Genomic DNA, 23,629 nt, shown 5'->3' on the forward strand with positions numbered 1-23,629 from the left:
TACCCAAAGTGATTTACAGATTTAATGCAATCCCCATAAAAATACCAATGTCATTTTTTGCAGATCTAGGAAAAATAATTCTGTGCTTCATTTGGAACCAGAAAAGAGCCTGAATAGCCTTAAGCAAAAGGAACAAATGAGGAGGTATCACTTTAGCAGACTTTAAGCTATATACTACAAAGCTATAGTAACCAAAATAGCATGATACAAAAATAGAGACATAGACCAAATGCAGAGTCCAGATAAAAAACCATCCACATGTTGCCATGTGACCTTTGACAAAGAAGACAACAATATACAATGGGGAAAAGAATGCCGATTCAATAAATCGTTCTGGGAAAATTGGATAGCCACATGTAGATGATTAAAACAGGATCCACACCTCTCACCACTCAGAAAAATTAATTCCAGATGGATCACAGACTTAAACCTAAGATATGAAACTAAAAGAATTCTAGAAGAAAATGTTGGAAAAACTCTTCTAGATATTGGCCTAGGTAAAGAACTTATGAAGATCCCAAAGGCAAATACAGCAACAACAAAAATAAGTAAATGAGACTCGATTAAATTAAAAAGCTTCTGCACAGCCAACAAAACAATCAACAGAGTGAACAGACAACCTATAGAATGGGAGAAAATATTCTCATGCTATACATCCTATAAAGGGCTAATAACTAAAATCTACAAAGAACTCTGGCAAATCAAGAAAAAAACAACCCTATTAAAAAGTGGGCAAAAGGCACGAACAGAAGCTTTCCAAAAGAAGACAGACTAATGGCAAACAAACGTATAAAAAAATGTTCAACATCACTAACCATCAGGGAAATGCAACTCAAAACCACAATGAGATATCACCTAACTCCAATGAGAATGGCTTTTATCAAAAAGTCCCAAAACAATAGATGCTGGCATGGATGCAGAGAGAAAGGAACACTTACTGTTGGTAAGACTGCAAACTAGTGCAACCCCTATGGAAAATAGTACAGAGATTCCTCGAAGACCTAAAAGTAGACCTACTACTGATCCAGCAATCCCACTTCTGGCTATTAACCCAAAGAAAAAAGTCATTTTATCAAAAAGACACTTGCACTGGAATGTTTATTGTAGCACAATTCACAATTGCAAAGATGTGGAATCAACCCAAGTGCCCATCAATTCATGAATAGATTAATAAAATGTGGTATATGTATACCATGTACTACTCAGCCATAAAAAAATTAATACCTTGTCCAACAATATGGATGGAATTGGAAACCATTCTCCTAAGTGAAGTATCACAAGAATGGAAAAACAAACACCATATGTACTCACTGTTAAATTGGAACTAACCAATCAGCACCCATGTGTACAAATGGAAGTAAAACTCAGCAGAAATTAAGCAGGTAGGAGGGGGGAGAAGGGGATGGATGAAATGATACTTAATGGGTACAATGTACACTATCTGGGTGATTGGCATACTTGTAACTTTGACTCAAGTAGTACAATAGCAATCCTTGTAACCAAAATATTTGTACCCTGTAATATTCTGAAATTTTTAAAAACTGGGCAAAAGACATGAACAGACATTTTTCAAAAGAAGATATACAAATGGCCAGCAAACATATAAAAACAATGCTCAATATCACTAGTCATCAGGGAAATGCAAATTAAAACCACTGTGATATACCACCTTACTCCTGTCAGAATGGGTACTATTAAAAAGGCAAAAACAGTAGGTGTTGGCATGGATGTAGTAAAAAGGGAAAGCTTATACACTCTTGGTGGGAATGCAAATTAGGAAAACCTCTATGGAAACAGTATGAAAGTTCCTCAAAGAACTAAACATAGACCTACCATTCAATCCAGCAATCCCACTACTGTATATCTACCCAAAGGAAAAGAAGTCATTCAATCAGAAAGACATATGCACTCATATGTTTATCACAGCACAATTCACAATGGCAAAGATATGAAAACGTAAGTGTCCATCAACTGATGAGTGGATACACACACACACACACACACACACACACACACACACACACCACGGAGCACTACTCAACCATGAGAAAGAATGAAATAATGTCTTTTGCCGCAACTTGGATGGAACTGGGGGCCATTATCCTAAGTGAAGTATCTCAGGAATGGAAAAACAAATTCTGCATATTTTCGCTTATACGTGGGAGCTGAATGATGAGTATGCATAGTCATGCAGAGTAGTATAATGGACATTGGTGACTCACAAGGGGGGAGGGAGGAGGATAGGATGAAAAATCACCTGTTGGGTACAATGCACACTATTTAGGTGATGGATACACTAGAAGCCCTGACTTCACCACTATACAATTTATCTATGTAACAAAAAAACCATTTGTACCCCCTAAATCTATTGAAATAAAATTTTTTAAGAGTTAGGAGTTAATATATACCAAGAGGTACACAAACACAAATTTTTTGCCCCAGTAATACCACACAAAACTGATAATCCAAAAGGAGAAAAAAGATATAATACTTAAAGTTGTTTATGGCAACATTATTTATAAAAGTGATCAATTGGAAGCAAATTCTAAAAAATAGTGGAATATTTAAATAATAATGCTTTCTAGAGACAGCTGAGTTTGAATGTCACTTTAGCCTTGACTGTGTGACTTTGTCCTCAGTTTCCCCACTTGTACAATGAGGATAACAATACTTACCAAAGTTGTAAAGTTCAGATATGATGCATATGAAGCACTTGGCATATGGCAGGTTCGGTGTATGATAAATAATATTTAGGGTTATTTTAATTATGGTACATCCACCCAATAGAAAACCTTGAAAATAAATATTAAATGATTAATTATGAAGTTTTTTTTAAAACTTGGGAAAATATTTTAATTAAATGTTAGATAAAAATGGATTCAACCATACTTTCACATTTAATATTTTATTAGAAGATACAAGGAAAGGCCGGGCGCGGTGGCTCACGCCTGTAATCCTAGCTCTGGGAGGCCGAGGCGGGTGGATCGCTCGAGGTCAGGAGTTCGAGACCAGCCTGAGCAAGAGCGAGACCCCGTCTCTACTAAAAATAGAAAGAAATTATCTGGCCAACTAAAAATATATATACAAAAAAAATTAGCCGGGCATGGTGGCTCATGCCTGTAGTCCCAGCTACTCGGGAGGCTGAGGCAGTAGGATCGCTTAAGCCCAGGAGTCTGAGGTTGCTGTGAGCTAGGCTGATGCCACGGCACTCACTCTAGCCCGGGCAACAAAGTGAGACTCTGTCTCAAAAAAAAAAAAAAAAAAAAAAAAAAGAAGATACAAGGAAAATAAACACTATCAATCATGGTGTGATAGGATAGGATTATGATCTTTCTCTATAAATAGAAAAATACACAGTTTTACAGGAAATAAGTCAATTGGTATTTAATAAAAAGAGAAGAATGCATGACTGAAATATGTTTTAAATATCCTAAAGAATTAGCCACTTTATATTTGTTAAAAGAAAAGATCGTTTTATATTTATTTAAAGAAAAGACCATAAGTCATATCTTGTGGAAGAGCTTTATGTCACCATTTTGAAACTCAGGAACACTCAGGTTGCTTTTATAACCAGAAGATGGCAGCACACTACCTCCCCCTGGTGGCAGCATGCCCAAGGTGTAGGTTAAATATCTGAGACGTAAAATATCGCCAATTTATGTGAAAGCTCTAAAAGCAAAGGAATGAGTATTTAAAGCTCTGAAAAATTCAGTTTCAATTTGTAGTCTGGATGGCTAACCTATATTAAATCCAATGTGACATATTTATCACATTAACCTCAATCTACATTATTGTAAATACAATTTCATAAAAAAATAATACCTGATGTGCCTGCACCTTTAGCTTCATTTTCCCAGATCTAGTGGGATCTGCTTATTTAATAAAACCAATAGACATAATACTCCATGTATTCTCACTTTTACTTTATAGATAATCTTTCTATATTTTAAAGTTTTTATCATTCACACTTGGAAAATCTTATAACTTCTTTGGGACTTTAATAGCCATTAAATGCAGACTAGCAAGAACAATGAAAAATATTTGTCTCAGACTCCCGGAAGTCTGGTAGATAAAACAGAGTTCATAATAAGGTTATTGGAAGAAGAAAATAAACAAGCAATTGTATCAAGTCATTTATTTTGTTTCGAACATTCAGGGTAACCCTATTTGAAGCAAATTCCAAAATCTCATTTTAGCAACATGCCATCTCATCCTATCAGTTAAAATAAAAATATGACACAAATAGGTTTTTTTTTATTCTTCTCATCAAGAACTGAAGAAAACCATATGTTCCCATTCACTGTCTGTACTTCCTAATATTTTCTATTTCTTTTGTTTGTTAATCTCAACTTACAATGATGACTGGCTTTCAGAAAAAGTTCTGGCATTTCTTTCTATAGATGTCAATTATATCCAATTGATGGCATTTCTGAGTTTGATTATGTCCTTACTGATTTTCCGCCTCTGGATCTGTTCATTTTTGACAGAGGGGTATTGAAGCCTCTAACTATAATGGTAGATTGATCTACTACTTCTTGCAGTTCTATCAGGTTTTGCCTCATGTATTTTGATGCTTTGTTGTTAGGTGGGTATACATTAAGGATTATTACGCCTGCTTAGAGAACTGACTCCTTTATCATTATGTAATGCCCATCTTTATCTCTGATAAACTTTCCTTGGTCTGAAGTCTGTTCTGTCTGAAATTAATATAATGACTCCCACTTTCTCTTGATTAGTGCTAGCATGATATATCTTTCTTCATCTATTTACTTTTAACCTATATGTGCCTTTATATTTGAAGTGGGTTACTTGTAGATAACATATAGTTGTGTCTTGTTTCTTTGATCCACTCTGACTATCTCTTTTAATGGACATTTATCATGATTATTGATATAGTTAGATTAACATATATCTTATTTGTTACTGTTTTCTATTTGTTGCTCTTGTTCTTTGTTTCTGTTTTTGTTGTTCCCTCTTTTTCCGCCTTTGTGGTTTTAACTGAGCATTTTATAAAATTCTGTTCTCTACTTTCTTAGTATATCAGTTGTACTTCTTTTTTTTTTTTTTACTTGCTTTAGTGGTTGCGTAGGAGTTTGTAATATTCATTTACAACTAATTCAAAACCATTTTCAAATAACACTATACCACTTCAAGTACTTTATAATAACGAAATAATCCTATTCCTGTTTCCCATCCCCTGTATCACTATCATCCATTTCATTTACATATAGGCATATATAAATATATATATGCATACATAATTGATTACATTGCTGCTATTATAGATTTGAACAAATTGTTATCTGTTAGCTCAATTAAGAAGAAGAAAAATAAAAATTTTTCTTTTATTGTCACTTATTTCTTCTCTAATGTTCTTTCTTTATGTAAATCTGAGTTTCTGACTTATGTATTTTTTCTCTCTCTCTAAAGAGCTGCTTCTAATATTTCTTACAAAGTAGGTCTACTGGCAACAAATGCCCTCAATTTTTTTGTTTGTTTGAGAAAGTCTTTATTTCTCCTTTGCTTTTGAATAATAATCTCACAGGGTACAGAGCTTCAGGTTGATGTTTTTTTTCTCTCAATAGTTTAAATATTTCATTCAACTTTCTTCTTGCTTGCATGGCTTCTCAAAAGAAGTCAGATGTAATTCTTACCTTTGCTCCTCTAGCTTCTTCCAGGATCTTTCTTTATCTTTTATTTTCTGCAATTTATATATTATATGCCTAGGTGTAGCTTTTGGGGGCATGTATCTTGCTTGGTGTTCTTTGAGCTTCCTGGATCTGTAGTTTGGTGTCTGACATTAATTTGAGGGAAATTCTCAGTTATTATTGCTTCAAATATTTCTTCTGTCCCTCTCTCACTTTCTTCTCTTTCTGGTATTCCCATTATGGATATTTATGCCTTTTGTAGTTGTCCCATAGTTCTTAGATATTCTGTTCTGGGGGGTTTTCTTCCTAGTATTTTTTATATTTGCTTTTCAGTTTTTGAAGTTTCTATTGAGATATCCTCAAGCTCATAGATTCTTTCCTCAGCCATGTCCATTCTACTGATAAGCCCATCAAAGGCATTCTTCATTTCTATGACAGTGCTTTTTATCTCTAGCGTTTCCTTTTTATTCTTTTTTAGAATTTCTATCTCTCTGCTTACACTGCCCATCTGTTCTTGTGTGCTGTCTATTGTATCCGTTAGAGTTCTTAGCATATTAATCAAAATTCTTTTAAATTCCTGGTCTGATAATTCACATATCTCTGCCATATCTGGTTCTGATGCCTGCTCTGTCTCTTCAAACTGTTTTTTTTTTTCTTTTTTTGCTTTTAGTATGCCTTGCAATTCTTTCGTGATAGCCAGATATGATGTGTTAGGTAAAAGGAGCTGCTTTATATAGGATTTTAGTAAGATGGATGTAAGGTGTGAACGAAGAAGCAGCATTCTGTAGTCCCATGATTAGGTCTCAGTCTGCAAGTGAGGCTGTGCCTCTGAACTGTGAACTTCATCAGTGCTTCCCATGACCCTTCAATCCTCCTTAGTTAGGGAGAGAATGGCTAGAGTACGCTAGAGTTGGGTATTTCACTCCCCCCATGTAAGTTAGACATTGATAAAATCCTAGCAGGTTAAGCTCTGGTTAAATAATTTTTCAGGGCATGCCTCGTTAAGAAGAACAGAATACTCTGTTATATTTCAGAATGGTTCCTTTTCCCCTCCCCCTCCTGGAACACAAGGAGTTTTTTCTTCAATATTCACTGTGAAGAACTGGTTAAGTTCCTGGTAAGACTCACAAAACTGTGTCCTACTGGAGACTTTCACCCTCAGAATTCCACAGTGACCCCCCAGAAATTCATCGATTGCAATTTAGCTTTTCCTGCCCAGCACAGGTCCCTGCAGAGGTTTCTGCCTGTGGGTTTCTGCTGTGGCGAGTTGTGATTCTCTGTATTCACTGTCTCTCCAACTTCGGGGACAGTGGTTTGCCCTGTGACCTTACTTCAAGGAGAGTTGTTGATTTTTCAGTTTGTTCAGCATTTTACTTAACAGGATAGAGTATAGCCTTCAAAGCTTCTTACATGTAGGAATGAAAACCAGAAATATTTTGCTTTTTTTATGGTTTCTCTTCATTTGCTGGACTTCTAAATTTTGGAATCTCAGAAACCAGTACTTAGTACTCTTCCTATTTCTATCTATAATTTTTCCTGAAGTTATCCCATCCAGTCCTATGGCCTTAAACATCATCTGATGAGCTCTGGTTCCAGGTAAGATGGAGCAAACCCACTTTCTCTTGTCTCTCCTACTAAGCACAACTATAAAACTGGCTGGAATGTGCACAGCATATATTTGAGGACTCTGAAAAGTAAACAGTAGCAAGAAAATTATGGAAGATCAGAATTCAAAATTCGCCACCACTGAACTACTGGTGAATTTATCATTTCCCCCCCTCTGGTATCCCCTAGCCTGAATGCTAAACAGCATGAAATATAAAAGTAGGCATTGTCCTGGACAGAGAGAGCACCAGGAAAAGCCCTCTGGTTCTGGCTCAAGGAACAGGCAAAGAACTCAATGCTCAGAGAGCGTACCCCCTGTTTTGTTTGGCCTTTTTTTCCTTTCCATTCTGTCACACCTCAGCCCCTAAGCAATACTGAGGCAGCAGTAGCAGAGGCCCCGTGTAGGTAGAGCCCACAGGAGCCAAAAAGGAAGGGAACCTTTGCTACTTTTGGAGCTGTGATTCTCAAGAGAATGGGAAAATCTCCTTTGCTTCTTGTGTGTGTGTGTGTGTGTGTGTGTGTGTGTGTGTGTGTGTGTGTGTGTGTGTCCATCCTCGTCCTCTCACTGCCTGGCCCCAGATGTGAGCACAGCTGCAGAAGTACAAGACAGCACAGGGCAACTAAATCTCTCCCCTCCTGGTTGAAGGTCCAAAAAGGAGAAGATCCAAGTATTCAGAAAGTGCTGAAGAGATCCCAGAGAAGAAAGAGCTTGTAAAAGTAAACCGATTAATTTGCTTCTGAACTTCTGGGCCCACCCTAAAGCTGTGCATTTGTGAATCTGACCCTAACCAGTTTACCAATAAGATGAGATAAGATGGTCCACTTCCCAGATCCCAAACTTGCCAATGGGTTGCACACATGCAGGAAAGATCCGAATAGCACTGTAAAGGTCTTGGAAACTGAACTGATACTGAACTCATAGCCCCTGGAAAGTTGGCTGAACCCTTTGACCTGAACGTGACAAAGTCTGCTAAAAACAAAAATATCAACATTTTTCACAAACCAGACCCAGAATCTCATTATTTAATGTTCAAAATGTCTATGGTACAATCCAGAATTTTTTGCATATAAAGGAACAGGAAAATAGCAACTTGCATGAGAAAAGAGAATCAACAAATAGCAATATGGAGATGATACAGGTGTTTGAATTATCTGACTAAGACCTTAAAGCAGCTTTTATACAAATATTCCAACAAACAATTTCAAACACTTGTGAAATGAATGAAAAATAGAAAGTCTCAGAAAGTAAGTAAAAATGTAAAGAAGACCTACATGGAAACTTAGAACTGAAAGATATAACTTCAAAAAGCTAACTAGATGGAATTAGAGATGACAGACGTCAGTGAACTTGAAGATAGATAAATAGAAATTATGGAATCTGAACAACAGGAAAAAATATTGAATAAAAATGAAGAGAATCTTAGGCACCCGTGAGACAATAGCAGAAGATCTAATTCATGTCATCAGAGTTGCAGAAAGAGAGGAGGTATTGTGATGAAAAAAATTTGGAGAAATAATGGCTGAAAACTTCCTAAGTTTGGTGAAAGAAATAAACCCACATATTCAAAAAGCTCAATGCACCCCAAACAGGGTCAATCCAAAGAAATATATTCCAAATGCCTCACAATAAAGCTAAAGAAAAAGAAAAAAAAAAAAAAGAAAACCTTGAAAGAAGCAAGGAATAGACAGGCTTCAAGAATGACTGTCATGCTTATAATTTTGAAAATTAAGTGAATTGAAATGCCATTTCTGAGAGAGAGAGTAGAATAACAGGTTTCAGAGGGGAAGATGATGAGTTTTAATTTCAGGAGTCTTTGGTACACACAACTGGAATTGTCCAATAAGAAACTGAAAATGAAAATGTGGAGCTGCAGGGAAATTCTGAGCTAGAGATATAAATTTGTAAGTCATCACTATAATTGAATCTGTGGAAACAGCATAGAGAATAAGCAAAGAAGTTAAGCTTCAGCTATGCAACAATAACAAATAAATCTTAAAATCTCAGTGGGATAACATAATAAAATTTTGTTTCTGGCTCACAGCACAGTCCGGTGCAAGTCATGTAGCCTCTTCCATCCTGTAGCTTTGCCAATGGGAACAACATGCCTTCCAAGTTCAACACGACTGTGGAAGACATTTGATGTTTACTTCCACTCACCTTCCCTTGGCAAGAATCAGTCCTGTGGCCCCAAATCTGAATGAAAGGGAGGCTGTGAAATGTTCCCCTGTGTGTCCAGGAAGGGAAAATGGTCGGGGAAACACATGGCGATATATTTGTCACAAGGGCCAAAGGCAGATCCTATGAACTTAGCCAGTGATAACATAGAAGTAAAGACAAGTTCTGGCCACCTGGTCTTATCCTTCAAATCAGAGTTTGATACTTTTTAGTCTAAATCTGTCCTTGAATGTCCTCATCCCTACCACATCTGGGTCTCTGAAAATTTCCTCTAGCTCTAGCATTCTCTGATTCTATGTTGTTCCTCTTTAATATTATACATCAAGAGTGAAATTACCGTATAAAACTGAAACTGAGCTCTTGGAATAACCCTTCTCCACATCTCTGAACAACCATGGAGTCTTTCCTTCCATGATTTATTTCCCTGAGATTTTTCTTCAATGTGGATGTAGAAGAATGGGATGTGATAGGTCATTCTGAGGGCAGATATATTTCCATATACCTGCCCTTTTCTCATTTAGCATATGAATTATTTTACTTCAAAATAATGAAAATAGGAATAAAACTAATTTCAGTCATGCCCTTTATTCATATAAACATTTTTTGGATGCCAACTCTGTGTGAGCACTTTTTAAGAGGATGGTGCAGTGGTAAACAGGGAACTAGGTTTTCTAGCGGGGAAATAAGCATGTAACGTCAGGTAGTGACGACTGCTATAGAGAAAGGCAAAGCAGAACAAGGAAAGAGTGAAGGGTATTGGTGCTGTTTTAGATAAGATGTTCAGGCACCTCTAGGAGAAGGTGACACCTGCTACAGATCTGCGTGAGGGAAGGAGTGAGCTATGCGAAGATCTGCGGAAAGAGCATGCCGGTTGGAGGGATCAAAAGGGGCAAAGGCCCTGAGGCAGGAACAGGCTTGGCAAGGAGGCCAGTGTGGCTGGAGCCAGAGAGTGGTAGGCAGTGAGGTTGGACAGGTAGACTATGCAGGGCCGTGTAGGCTTGGGAAAAGAGTTTAAATTTTGGCCCAGGTATGATGGGAATTTATTAAGCAGGGAAGTGATGTGATCTTGCTTCCGTTGTTAAAACATCACCATGGTGCTGGGTGGAGAATTGATTTTAATGGGCAAAGGTGGAGGCGGGTGAGGTAGGAGATCATTTGGGAGTTTGTGGTAGTAATCCAGGCAGGCGCTAGCCCACTGCCAGTTATTGAACATAAAGGAGCCTGCCTGGAAGGAGCCTGAGTCCTGAGGGAGGGCCATGCTCCCACACAGTTACAGTGTGCAGAGATAGCTGCTCCCATGGGCGGTGTACACAGTGTCATGGGAGTGCTGGGGAGAAGGAAGCACCTAAATGGGCCTGTGGGAGTCAGAAAAGCTGTCAAAGGATGGACACCAGGTTGCCGGGCAGACAATCGTGGGAATGGCATTCTAAAGAGAAAAAATAGGAAGTTATTAATACAGAGAGAGCTTACTCTTTTATACCTTGTCAAACTTGATTTTTCTTTTTCTTTTACAGCTTAAACGAAGAAAAAAGGCTCATAATAAAAGAATTTGAGAGGATACCTAAGCCAGGAGTAAGTCTTAGATGATCCAGAGTGTTAAATACAGCTGGATTCAAACATCCCTTTTTTTTAAATATTAATGTTTATCACAACAATCATACCCTGAAACGTTTGTAAGATTGAGAAGTCTTAACTGTGAATGATGCTGGGAGGATATCTGCATAACTTCTGGAGTAAATATAAGTGGTGCCTATTATAGGCTTTACTATTTGGTATCTAATTAACTTGGATAATATCTACTTTGTTTCCAGAATAAAAAAAAAAAAAGATTCTGGGGTTGGCACTTAAAAATATTATTTTGCTATCACTATTACCCCCATAGGTTTCTAAATATCTTGTTATCACCAAAAAAATTTTATGAAGATGATGTATCACTTATCTATTCCTGCATTAACAAACCATCCCAAAACTTAATGGCTTAAAACAACACTATTTCTTACTTTTCACAATTCTGAATTATTCTGGTCTGAGCTGACTCCCTTGGGGCTGGGTGGTCTAGGATGGCTCATTCATATGTCAGCCAGTTGGCAGGCTCATTGGTCTAAGGTCACATGTCACTAGTTGGTCACATGATGGTGGAAGGGTTTTTCAGCCTCAAGAGAGAACAAATCCCAACATGTGAGAACTTTTTGAGTCTCTGCTTAAATTGTTTTTTGGCAACATCCCATTGATCAAGGCAAGCAACATGGCCAAGTAAAGAAATAGGCCCTACTTCTTAATGGGAAGAATGATCAAGACACATTGCAGAGGGGCATGATATACTGGGGAATAGAAAGAATTTGTGGCCATTTTTTGTGATTTATTATAGAAAGTAAATAGATCATCACACTTTACGTTGCTTCCACTTTCTAATATTTTAAAAGTGTGTTGATGGTGGTTTAATTCCAAGGCCAGCCCACAAAAACCCATTTAGCACAGGGTAAACTACTATTAATTCTATTTAAGTACACCTAACCATCATTTGCAATGATGGTTACAGATTTTAGGGGGAAAAGCATTTTGAATTTTAGTTCCAGATCATAGGTTCACTAATTGTACTCTCTTCTGACATTAGAGGAAGGAGGAAGATATACAAAAAGTCCAGAACAGGTTAAATGGATTCATCCACTTAGTCATTAGAGTTAACAGAAAAAACCAATCTCCGTAAAATATTTTAAAGAGGTTTATTCTGAGCTGAATACGAGTTATTGTGGCCTGGGGAGACACAGTCTCAAAAGGTCTTGAGAACGTGTGCCCGAAGCAATTGGGTTACAGTTTGGTTTTACACATTTCAGCCAAACAGGAATTGCAGGTAAAATCATAAATCAAGGTATACATTGGTTCAGCCCCAAAAGGTTACTCATCTCAAACCAGGAGCTTCCAAGTTATAGGTGGGTTTAGGGATTCTTTAGTTGGCAATTGGTTGCGAGTGTTAAGTCTTGCCTGAACATTTAGAGTCAGTAGGAAGGAATGCTTAAGACAGCTGGTCTGTTATCTGTCATGTGACACCATGATAGCAAAAAAAAAAAAAAAAAAACCTGTTTAACTAGATTTTATGGATTATAAGACATGACTTAACCCTTGTCTCGCATAGCCTTAGGTCTTGTTAATAACTTGGTATCTTATTGCCATAAAGAATCTATTTTGTCAGTCTTATCATCTCTATTTTAACATTAATGCTGGTCAGTTGTTGTTTCTAAACTCCAAAAGGGAGGAGGTATAAGGAAGTGTGTCTGACCTCCTTTCCCATCATGGCCAGGAACTCAGTTTTAAGGTTTTTGGGGGAGACCTTTGGCCAAGAGGGGGTTCATTCAGTAAGTCAGTGGAGCAGGGGAGCTTAGGATTTTATTTTTAGTTTCTATTAGTAATGTGTAGACTTTCTTTCTTTTTCCTTTGTTTCTTTCTTTCTTTTCTTTTCTTTTCTTTTCTTTTTCTTTTTTTTTTTATTAAGAGACAGAGTCATGCTCTGCTGCCCAGGCTGGAGTGTAGTGGAAGGATATAGCTCACTACAGCCTTTAACTCCTGGGCTCAAGTGATCCTCCTGCCTCAGCCTCCCAAGTAGATGGGACTACAAAGTGAAGTATAGACTTTCTGAGTATAAAAAGGCTTCTCTCCCATAAGGCAAATATTCCCCAGATAATCATACTGGAAAACAAAGATCTATTTAATCTGGAGTAGAGGATATTTGGGGAGAATCTGTGAGAATATGCATGATCTAGAGAAGTGATATTAATAAGAAAGTGGGGGATTAAGGAGTACAAAGAGTTGGGTATTCCAAATATGAATTCCCTTATCTTTAGTTCCCATATGATTGAGGTTAACCATAAGCCAGATGTGCAAAGATTATTTGTATCAGACTTTGTCAAATCACAAAGCTCCTAGAAAAACAGACTTTATTTTCACTCATGTTTTTTGGTATGAAATAAAAATTAACTCAGAAAAAACACTTAAAATATAGGAAGATAGAAAAGAGGGGCTAGGGGGAAGGGATGGGTGTATACCTACTTGATGAGTGCGATGTGCACTGTCTGGGGAATGGACACGCTTGAAGTTCTGACCGGGGGTATGGAGGGAGGGGATGGGTGCATACCTACGTGATGAGTGCGATGAGCACTGTCTGGGGAATGGACACACTTGAAGCTCAGACTCAGGGGGATGGGGGGCATCCCATTTTGTACCCCCATAATGAGCTGAAATAAAAAAAAAGAATTCAAATCTAATGTAAAATATTTAATTATACATGCAGTATAATTGTCATGCCTTTATTGCAGATGTCAGAAATCCTAAGTTGCATTTAACTTTGCGAGAAATCATTCACGAACCTCAAAACAAATAGAATCAAAATGCTGAGTGAAATTATTTTAATTCAGTTTTCAAGTAGAGACATGTTTGCTCAGATTATACAACTTGATCATTTTCATGACTTTTAAAGGAAATGGAGAAGAGGATGAAAGTATTGAAAGAAAGCACTGAAGAATTACGTAAGGAAGTTATACAGAAGAAATTAGAAATTAAAACTTTACGGGAAGATTTGTCATATAAACAAAAGCAATTACTAAAGGAGAAGAAGGAACTGGAAGAATTGATGGAATATCAGGTTGTCCTAAAGGTGTGCTGCTTACAGTTCATAAACATTTAAACATTGTACCTGCATGGATGTGAAAATACCTGGGTATCAGGATTAGAAGGTTTGACAAAGAAGGGTATTGTCACACAAACAGAAATGTTCTGCATTGTGACAGATCCTACCAAACTAAACCTAGGCTCTGGGAATTCACAAAAGACTTTAGGATGTTTGGGAGCATTACTCTAATTTGGAGCTCTGACTCTGAGGAAAATATTTCCAGACCTCACCAAACATTTTTCGGTATTGGAAATGAGTGTCAAAAATGGAATTGCTTCCTTGAAGAGCAACCAAATGTCCTAACCTGTTGTGTATATTTGTATTACCTTATCCTTGTCTGTTTGACTCCACTTCACTTCCTCTCACCATAAAAGTTATGAGAGGCCTATATTTATGTTTTAGAAGACCATGAATTACAATTCATTTTATTTTGAAAAATGTATAACTCTTTAAAACTATTTAAATAACCTAGAGTTTAAAAAACAATATCTGAGATTCATTGGCTTAGAGGATAATTATGACACATGTTGACCTCTTTTGCCTTAAGAGTCTTAGAGCCATTGGCCAGGGTGTGCCCAGCTGCTACGCAGGACACAGGAACTGAGCAGGGAGGGGCTTACCAGGAAACCAATGAAGCTTAAACTTCAAGCCCTTCACGTACATGAACCTCTTCCAAGGCCCTGCACCTAATTTAGCATTTGTAATTTTTTTAACTCTTTTTCTTAAAGAGGGCCCACCAAATTGTACAAACTTCAGTCTCAAAAAACTTGGATCTTCTTCAGGACTGAGCAAGATCCCACAGAAATGTGTCACCCTGCCACACTGCAGTGATATATTCAACCTCCACGCATACATGTCACCCCAGGCCTCAAAATCCAGTGTGATTCCTAGGCAAGAAGGGACTCTTATGTGAACACTGCCACGGACATAAGCATCTTCAGACTTAAACTGAAGCTTCCATGGATCCACAGAGCGTAATGGAAAGTGACGTTAGACAAACTTAGCTCTGATCAAGGCCTTGCCACTTACTAGCTGTGTAACTTTGGGAAAATTATTTAACTTCTCGTAGCATGAATCTTAGGCAGGTTTCTCCAGAAGCAGAGCCCAAGACAAGTACGGATTGAGGGAGAGCTCCAAGGGGAATCCTCTAGGGGACTGAGGGAAGCAGGCTAGAGCTGGGGAAGAAGTGGGGAAAATGCAGTTTCAGGAGAACTGTAGTCTCACCCTGATCCCGTGGAGAAGTCATGAATTCATGAACCGCACCCCCCAGAGGCAAGGGGCACGGGCTGATATATCCCCACATCATTAGTCATTGCTCACAGCTTGCTCCTGTCTTCCCTCCACCACCCTCCTATTCCCTGACAAGGCAGCTCTGCTCAGCCAGTGGCAATGCAGGGGAGAGGAGATTAGGCATGAACTGTTAGCAGTCACCCCTGCAGCATCTGAGGGATGGGTGTACAGACCGTCTCCAACTTACCATGGTTCAACTTGTGATTTTTCAGCTTTATGATGGTGTGAGAGCAATAGAAACTGTAATTCAAGTACACACACAACCATTCTGCTTTTCCCTTTCAGTACAGTATTCAGTAAATTACAGGAGATATTCAATACTTTATTATAAATAGGCTTTGTGTTAGGTGATTTTGCCCAACTGTAGGCTAGTCTAAGCATTCTAAGAATGTTTAAAGTAGGCTAGGCTGAGCTCTGATTTCGGTAGTTTAGGTGTTATAAATGCACTTTTGACTTGAGATATTTTCAATTTATGATGGATTTGTTGGGACATAACACCATTGTAAATCGAGGGGCATCTCTTCCTCCGTAAAGGGAATCTTACAGAGCACCAACAGCATTTGTTACACTCAGTTACCTCTTCCTTAAAATGGTAACAAACATATCTATCTTACAAGGCCATTATGAGTGTTTGATGGAATAATTAAAGCACACAAGGCAGATAGGATTCTACGCACTGTAGTTTCCCTCTCCTATTTAATTTGCTTGTCTTAATTGCTTCTGGTTCAAGATTACATCATTTAACACTATTCCATTTCTTTTCCAGGATGATGTGGCCCACCATCAAACTATTCCTGTACAAACTGCAAAAGAGATAGAAAAAATAACACGCAAAAAAGTGTATGATTTAATATTTTTATTTTTGAATCCCTCCCAGCCCAAGTTATAGGTATACACTAAAACAAGAGTACTAACCAGGGGACACATCAAATTACTGTTACAGTTCTAGAAATATCTGCTTTTAGCCCTGTCTAGGTTGTGTATATCAAGTTCTTTAAAGGAAAAGAGTGCAGCAAATGACTATCATTCATAATATTTATGTCTTAATTATGGGTCAAGATTCTGTTTCCAACCTATAAATGGAGAACTTCAATTGATTTTAACAGAGCTGTGCAAGGGATAAATTATTTGAACTGGTTAGAATTGCATGGTCCAGAGGTATGTCAGGCAGCCAGCAGCCTAAAGCCCAAATGATGGGACCTCCTCACTTTGCCACCTAGTCACATGTATGACATCCTTAGACATTCAGAGCACATTTGGATGCACAGGTCCTTGAGGAAATTCTTGGGGTTTAAGGAAACCAAAAAAGGTAAAGTGAAGATGTAAAAAGTTTGGAAAAATAATATGACTGCTCTGGTGACTGATCTTAAAAGAAGAAGGGAAAATGAACCAGGCACTATTAACAGTTCTAAAAACCAAGCTCACCAGCACCAAAGTTGAGAGATTCAGGTCAGTTCCAAGAGGCTGGTCAGAATGAGGGCAGAATCACAGGAGATATTAGCACTTGGGATCTGGGGAGAAAGTAGGGAGGCTGGGCATATCTCTGCCCTTAATGGCGCTCAGTGGAGATGCCCACTTCTGGGATCACTGGGTTTATGCCTCGCTCTTCTGCTGCTTGGTTAGGAAATAAGAACAGGTAAAGACAGCATGGGCTCAAAGGAAGGCAAATGCACATGCGTGTGTATGTGTGTGTATCCCCTATAGAGAATTGGAAAAGAAGAAAATTGTCTTGGAACAGGAATTCAAAGAGCTAAATGACTCCCTAAAGAAAGTTGAAAACAAAGTCAGTGCTATAGTGGAGGAGAAGGAAGATGTAATAAAGGAAGTTGAAGGCAAACGAGCCTTACTTGAAGTCAAAGAACGAGAATATAACCAACTGATCAAGCTATTGGAATTAACCAGAGAGAATGAAGCAACTTCACTAACTGAAAGGTTAGTTGTATTTATGTATGTTCTGTCATCTAAAGTTCTCTTCAATTTATATTTGAGGATTCAAAACAATCCCAAACAGTTTTATGTTGATTTAATAAACATTCTTAAAGAATTTTAAATCTATTTTTACCAATAATATAAAAAATATATCAGGCTGGGCATGGTGGCTCATGCCTGTAATCCTAGCACCTTGGGAGGCCAAGGTGGAAGAATTGCTTGACGCCAGTTCAAAACCAGCCTGGGCAATAGTGAGACCCCCGCATCTACAAAAAATTTTAAAAATTAGCCAGGTGTAGTGGCATGCTCCTATAGCCCCAGCTACTTGGGAGGGTGAGGCAGGGGGATCACTTGAGCCCAGGAGTTTGAGGTTGCAGTGAGCTACGATGACAGAGTAAGACTCTATCTCCTAAATAAATAAATAAAACAAAGAAACAAACATTATCAGATGAAGCATTTTGAAGTCTTTTTTTCATCCTTTACTCATCATTTTCTTCAATTCTCTGTGACCAAATTTTATGGACATAATCTATTGTATGTTGTAAGTTTCTGAAATGTACCTCTGGGAAATTATATCACTGGAGTGTGCTGTAAAGTTCAGGGATTTTACCAACAAATGTATGGCATTTCTGAGCTAATCTTGACTTTTTCCTAATGGAAGTAATTTCATGATGTGATTCCCTGGGAGAGTTTTATGTCCTATTTTTAATTAAAATTTCAGGGAAACAGGGGCTTCTGTCTCTGCCAATCTGTCATTACATTTGGGAGTTTTGTAAGACTGCAGTGCTAAATGACACCAACTCATAAACCTAATTGCTTTAGGCATTATTTACTATTTGTGATTCTAACATGAGAATAGTTCTATATGTACATACTGAGCATGCTGTCTTGGTAAGATCTGAAAAACATGTAGGACAGCTCATGACACATCACTTCCATTTTCTCCCTTTACCTGGAACAGAGGAATCTTGGATCTCAATTTACGAAACAGTCTCATTGACAAGCAGAACTACCATGATGAGCTTTCTCGTAAGCAAAGAGAGAAAGAGCGAGATTTTCGGAATTTAAAAAAGACAGAACTACTCTTAAAAGTGTCCTGGGATGCTCTCAATCAAACTCAAGCAATGCATCAAAGACTTCTATTAGAGGTGAGTGTTGTAAAGCACTATCTGATTTTTAAGCTCAGTGCTATCTTTTGAAGCAAAAATATTTTAGGAAGTTGTTTCTGCTATCGGTAGAGAAAGACAAGTAAAGAAAAGTAACAGACAAAAGGTAATTTTCAAATGCATCGAGCCTGTTGTAGTCTTATAATATTTTTCAGTCTCTTTTTGCTAGCCCCAAATTAGAGAAATGTCTTGTTTGGATCAGGCATCAGCCTGGCCTGGGGAAGTAACTGGGTCATCCAGTTCTAGAACAGCTAGAGAGTTCACTACAAGGTAGGGCCAAGAGGATCACTATCTTTACCAGTTAAAAGAGACCCAGCACAGTGTCATGGCAGACTATGTAAATATAGATGGTCAGTAGCCTGCACCTCCAACTAGCCAAGGGCAATCCAGAACCCAGTGTCAGACTACCTGGCTACTTTTGTGCAGCGTCAGAGGTGTACTCCAGTCAGAGGATGCTCAAAACAGTTGTTACTTGCTTAGTACCTCCGGGTTCCCAAGTGAGGGGATTTCGTCCCAATGCCTCTGACTTCTCACTCAGATGGCACTTCCTGTGCTAAATGACCAAGCGCTACAGAAAAGGCAGAGAATCCTTGAGAGGGCTGCATCCTTGTGCTAGAACCTTGGTCAATGCTTCCTTTGGTGAAGAAGGGATCAGTCTCTGAGATGAAGCAGCTGGGAAACCTTTCCCATTCTCTTTGGGATTGTCATGCTCCAGCACCTTATGTGGAGGTTCCTGACCTCAGAAATTTTAAACAGGAGTTTCCAACAATAGACTCTTCTGATTCTAACCTATACCTAGTTCTCTCCTCCTCCTGGGCACATGGGAAGCTTATACTTCCTCACACTCCTTGCAGTTGAGCAGGGTCATGGCCGATGGATTGTGGACAGAAGTGATCCATGTCTCATCTAGCCTAGAACATCTAACTGCCAATATGAGACTTTCTAGTTATTTTTCCCTCTCCTGTGGCGATTGTGGAAGGACATGATGATACAGAGGTGCTGAAAATTGGAGCTGCTGGGAATTCTGAGCCAATGGTGGCCTTAGAGAGTCAACTTGATGCGCCACAGGTTTTGTAAGAAATAGTTTTTGTTGTTCGAAGCCATGACACTTGGGGTTGTGTATTTCTGTAGCATAATTTAGCCCGTCCTGACTGAAAGACCAACCTTAAGCAAGGTGTGAAAAAACTGGTTGGGGTTGTGAGTGTTACAAATCGCTAGCAGTTGATCTTGCTGTCAGATGGCACTCATAATTTTTTAATTTTAATTTTTCTATCTCAGTGAGGCCAAATGTGTTTTTTACTCTTCTGCAAAATAAATATAACAGTTAGTTGTGTTTCTTTTACATTTTTAATAGTTTTATTGCAGTTCCAGCACGTAGATTTATTTTTATCGCTCTGAAATCTCTTTAACACTAGTAATGCTTTTTGTCTTAAAGGTTTATTGTCTCATAAGATCAGTTACACCAGGTCTTTCAGGGTTAGATTTTTCATGATATTTAATTTCCCATCCATTTACTTTCACTTTTTCTGTGTGTCTCACGTACATAGCATCTACTTTTCAAAATCTGGCCCGATAAGTTCTGCCTTTTAATTTTTGTATTCAGTCCAAAAATTAACATTTAATGTAATTGTAAATACACTTTACCTTTTATTTATTATATTACTATTGCTTTCTCTTTGTCCTGTCCGTTTTATGCTCCTTTCTTCTCCTATATTTTCTTCTTCTAGATTAATCAAAGTTTTATATTGTTCTGTTTTCCCCATTTTAGATATGCATTAGTTAGTTTTGTGTTCTATTTCTATTCTTTGGATGGTTACTAACCCTAAAGATTACAATAGTCATCCTTGACTTATTAGAGTCCAGTATAAATTAATACTTCACTACTTTCCAGGAAATGCTAGAACCTTTGAAGTCTTTAACTCTATTTACTATTGCAACTCCAATGCCTTCAAACATATTTTTAACACAACTTTCCAAGTTATTCTCATTGGAAGCTTTGGTTTACTATAAGCTACTCCATCATAGCCCAAGGCTGAGGGCATTAAAATGTTAAATTGGAACTTTGGGCAAACCCAGACCCTGTGGCCAGCCCACCTCAGTCATAGTGAGATTACAGTAAATAGTAGGTATAATATCTTTTCAAAGTAGTGATGGAAAAAAAAAGTATTGACGGAAACCTAAATGTGATGAGTTAGGAGACTCTTAAAACCAGCAAGTGTTGCTTTTATTGATAAAACAACTCTTGTTTATTGACCAAATAACATTCAGGAAGATTTCTTTAAACAATAGGATAAAAATTATCACTGCTTTTAATAACCAGTCTTGTTGATTACAGTAATAAGTCAAATTAATCTGTTAAATATATTTCTAATGGTAAATTAACAAAGAATTCCCATTAGAGTAAGGTAACTTAAATAGAGGTAGTAAGATAACTTGTCACATAAATTAATACTTACTGGTGATCTCAAAAATGGTTATACATTGATAAAAATCACAAGATTGGTTCTAAAAGATGACGTACACTAAAAAGACTTAAGTTTGCCTCTACCAGAAAATCTAGATTAAGTACCATAGAAAGGAGACATAAAATAATACAAAATGTAATTCTGCTAGTTCTACTTTTAGTTAAAATATAAAATGTTGTGATGGATCATATATCCTGCCCTAATAGCCAGAAAAAAATAAACTAAAAATCATATATTTTTGAAAAACACATGAGAATTGTGGAAAGTAAATTTCAGAAAGGCACAGTCACTTGCTGGTGAGCAGAGATGGGTGGCCTTTTCCCCCCTGGGGGCATTTGCCAAGTCTAGGCATGGGCAGTAGAAGATGGGCCTGCCAGGGGCAGGCAGACTTTGCAGGAGTTTGGCAAAAGCATCAGAGCTTTTAATGACCATGTTGGTTGGCATGACAAACTGGAACCTGGAAGATTCCTTAATCAAAGACAACATACTCTCATGTAATGATATTGCACATTACAGTACACCTTTGCATTGAAACATGGCTCTTATTGATTTCCAATTTAAACTGAAAAGAAATAAGACAATTATTCCTGGGATTTTGCTCTGACATTCACCATCATGTTTTAAGGGTTAGAATATCATGACTCTGTAAGGTTTTTCTATTTCTAAACATAACATCATGTCCGAGGTGGTGACAACAACAACAACAAAATCCTTGGTAAGCAAGGAACTATGCCACTTTATGTATGCTATAATTTTTCTTTATTGGGTTTTTTAGAGATTTCATCTCTCTTTCCCTTGATTTAAAAGTGATTCTGCATTTTTCTGTCTTCATGACTCACTTCTGGTGTTCAAGGCAATTGTGACAACATACTGTATGGAGGAGAGATTTAACTTTGAGTCAGGAGGAGTCAGGTTTACATCCTAGATCTGTTGAACTTCTTCCTATGTTAGGTGTTTCCCAACCTTTGAACTGGGATTATTGTAAGGAATACGAGTGATCACAAATGGGAAAGTGTGTGTTACCAAGAAGGTACTCAGTAAATACTGCTTCCCTTCCTTTATACATAGAAACTTTTTGAAAAGCTAAAGATAATTTTGTAGTTAGGAAAGACTATGAAATGACTATTTCATTCCTGTGGAGAAGATGGCATCCTCAGGCCCTATTGAAGAACCTCAGAGACTTGTCTCAGTACCCACTATGCACCACCTGAATGACTGCAGCTGCCCACCAGCTGCTGTTCTCCATGAGTCCAGTTCGTTCCCTGTCCCATCTGTCCTCCGTTTTGCTACCAAATTAATATTCTCAAGTGACACATTCATGTATCACTCACCTGCTTAAGACATTCAGTGGATCCTTATTTCACATTATCATGGAATGAAATAACTGGGATGAATCATAAAGATCATATGAGGCAAATAGGTTTCATCTCAAGTGTCGGCTCCATTCATTTGGTTGTAGCTCCCTACAGTGACTGTGTTGCAAAGGATTCTGAGGCCCAGTGCTAATTTGTCAGATAGGAGCTCTGGGGTTGATCAGTGATGTCTGCTCCGGCCATAGAAAGGAAAATTTTCCATGTATTTCCTGTTCCTAATCAAGTCCTCTTCCTGATCAAGTGCTATTCCTTCAGCTGATTCTTTTGCTATATTTTCATACCCTAAGTAACATGCTTACAATGCTGCTACTTGAGTTTTTAGTTTTAGACTTGATCTTTGTACTTCTCAATATAAAAGATGAGGCTTTGGATCTTTTTTAGACCCCTGTTCACCACACACACATTTCTTGTCCCTCCACACACACCTAGTTGTCTCATGTCATAATTTTGGTTAGTTCAGAATTTGGTGTTTACATTATTATGAATATGTAAAGACTAGTCACACCTGAGCCATGTAATATTATATAATTACCCTTCCTTACAAAATCTTGTATTTCTAGGTGTTTACAAACATTCCATTTTTTCATTTGCATACTTTCTGCGTACTTATGATTAGTTCAGTCCCAAACTCTTCTCCAATTGTATAAATTTGCTCTCAGTATGTTAAAACACATTTGCTAGCCCATTCATTTAATCTTTTTTTAAAATTCAGGATATCATTGAGGTACAAACATTTTGGTTACATAAAATGCATTTGCCTCTCTCAAGCCAGGGCTACAAGCGTATCCTTCCCTATAGAGTGTGCCCCGTTTCCATTAGCTGTGGGTTTACCCCTCCCACTCCTATGCCCCTCACCCCCCCACCTGACCAGCACCCAGTGAGTATTACTACTGCGTGAGCACCTTAGTGTGGATGAATTGGTACCAGTTTGATGGTGAGTACATGCTGTGCATGTTTTTCCATGCTTGTGACACCTCACTTTGTAGGATGGGCTCAGTCTCTATCCAGGATAATATAAGAGGTGCTAGATTTAATCTTTTGAAGAAATCACTCATGAGCCTTGCCAATGACTTCTAGCCAGAGACCAACAGGCACACACCTGTAGTTGAATGAGTTGAGTTTATTACACATTGCGGCAAGGGAGAACACATGCCATGGAAGATTGTAATGAGTGTCACTAGAGGGTATTAGAAAGGACTTATAGCATGTGTACTTGGGTTATATGATTTGGGGGATGGTTTCAGAAAATGGGACTTTGCCCTGAATTTGGATGTTGTCAGGAAATGAGAGTAATCCTATGGTTGAATATCTTAA

General features: G+C 37.9%; 1 protein-coding gene across 4 annotated transcripts in view; it reads left to right on the forward strand.

Moving 5' to 3' along the window:
• CCDC146 (coiled-coil domain containing 146) overlaps positions 1-23,629 on the forward strand; it is a 192,583-nt gene that overhangs the window by 142,297 nt on the left and 26,657 nt on the right. For 3 of the 4 annotated variants that reach the window (XM_045564288.1, XM_045564291.1, XM_045564289.1), the window contains exons 6-10: positions 10,944-11,001; positions 13,901-14,077; positions 16,149-16,222; positions 17,087-17,314; positions 18,273-18,459. In XM_045564288.1, coding sequence (XP_045420244.1) covers positions 10,944-11,001; positions 13,901-14,077; positions 16,149-16,222; positions 17,087-17,314; positions 18,273-18,459 — 724 coding nt within the window. Of the gene's footprint in view, positions 1-10,943; positions 11,006-13,900; positions 14,078-16,148; positions 16,223-17,086; positions 17,315-18,272; positions 18,460-23,629 lie in introns of those variants that run through there. The other variant, XM_045564292.1, reaches the window with a different exon arrangement.

Source organism: Lemur catta, chromosome 11, assembly GCF_020740605.2.
Source record: "Lemur catta isolate mLemCat1 chromosome 11, mLemCat1.pri, whole genome shotgun sequence".
Lineage (NCBI taxonomy): Eukaryota > Metazoa > Chordata > Mammalia > Primates > Lemuridae > Lemur > Lemur catta.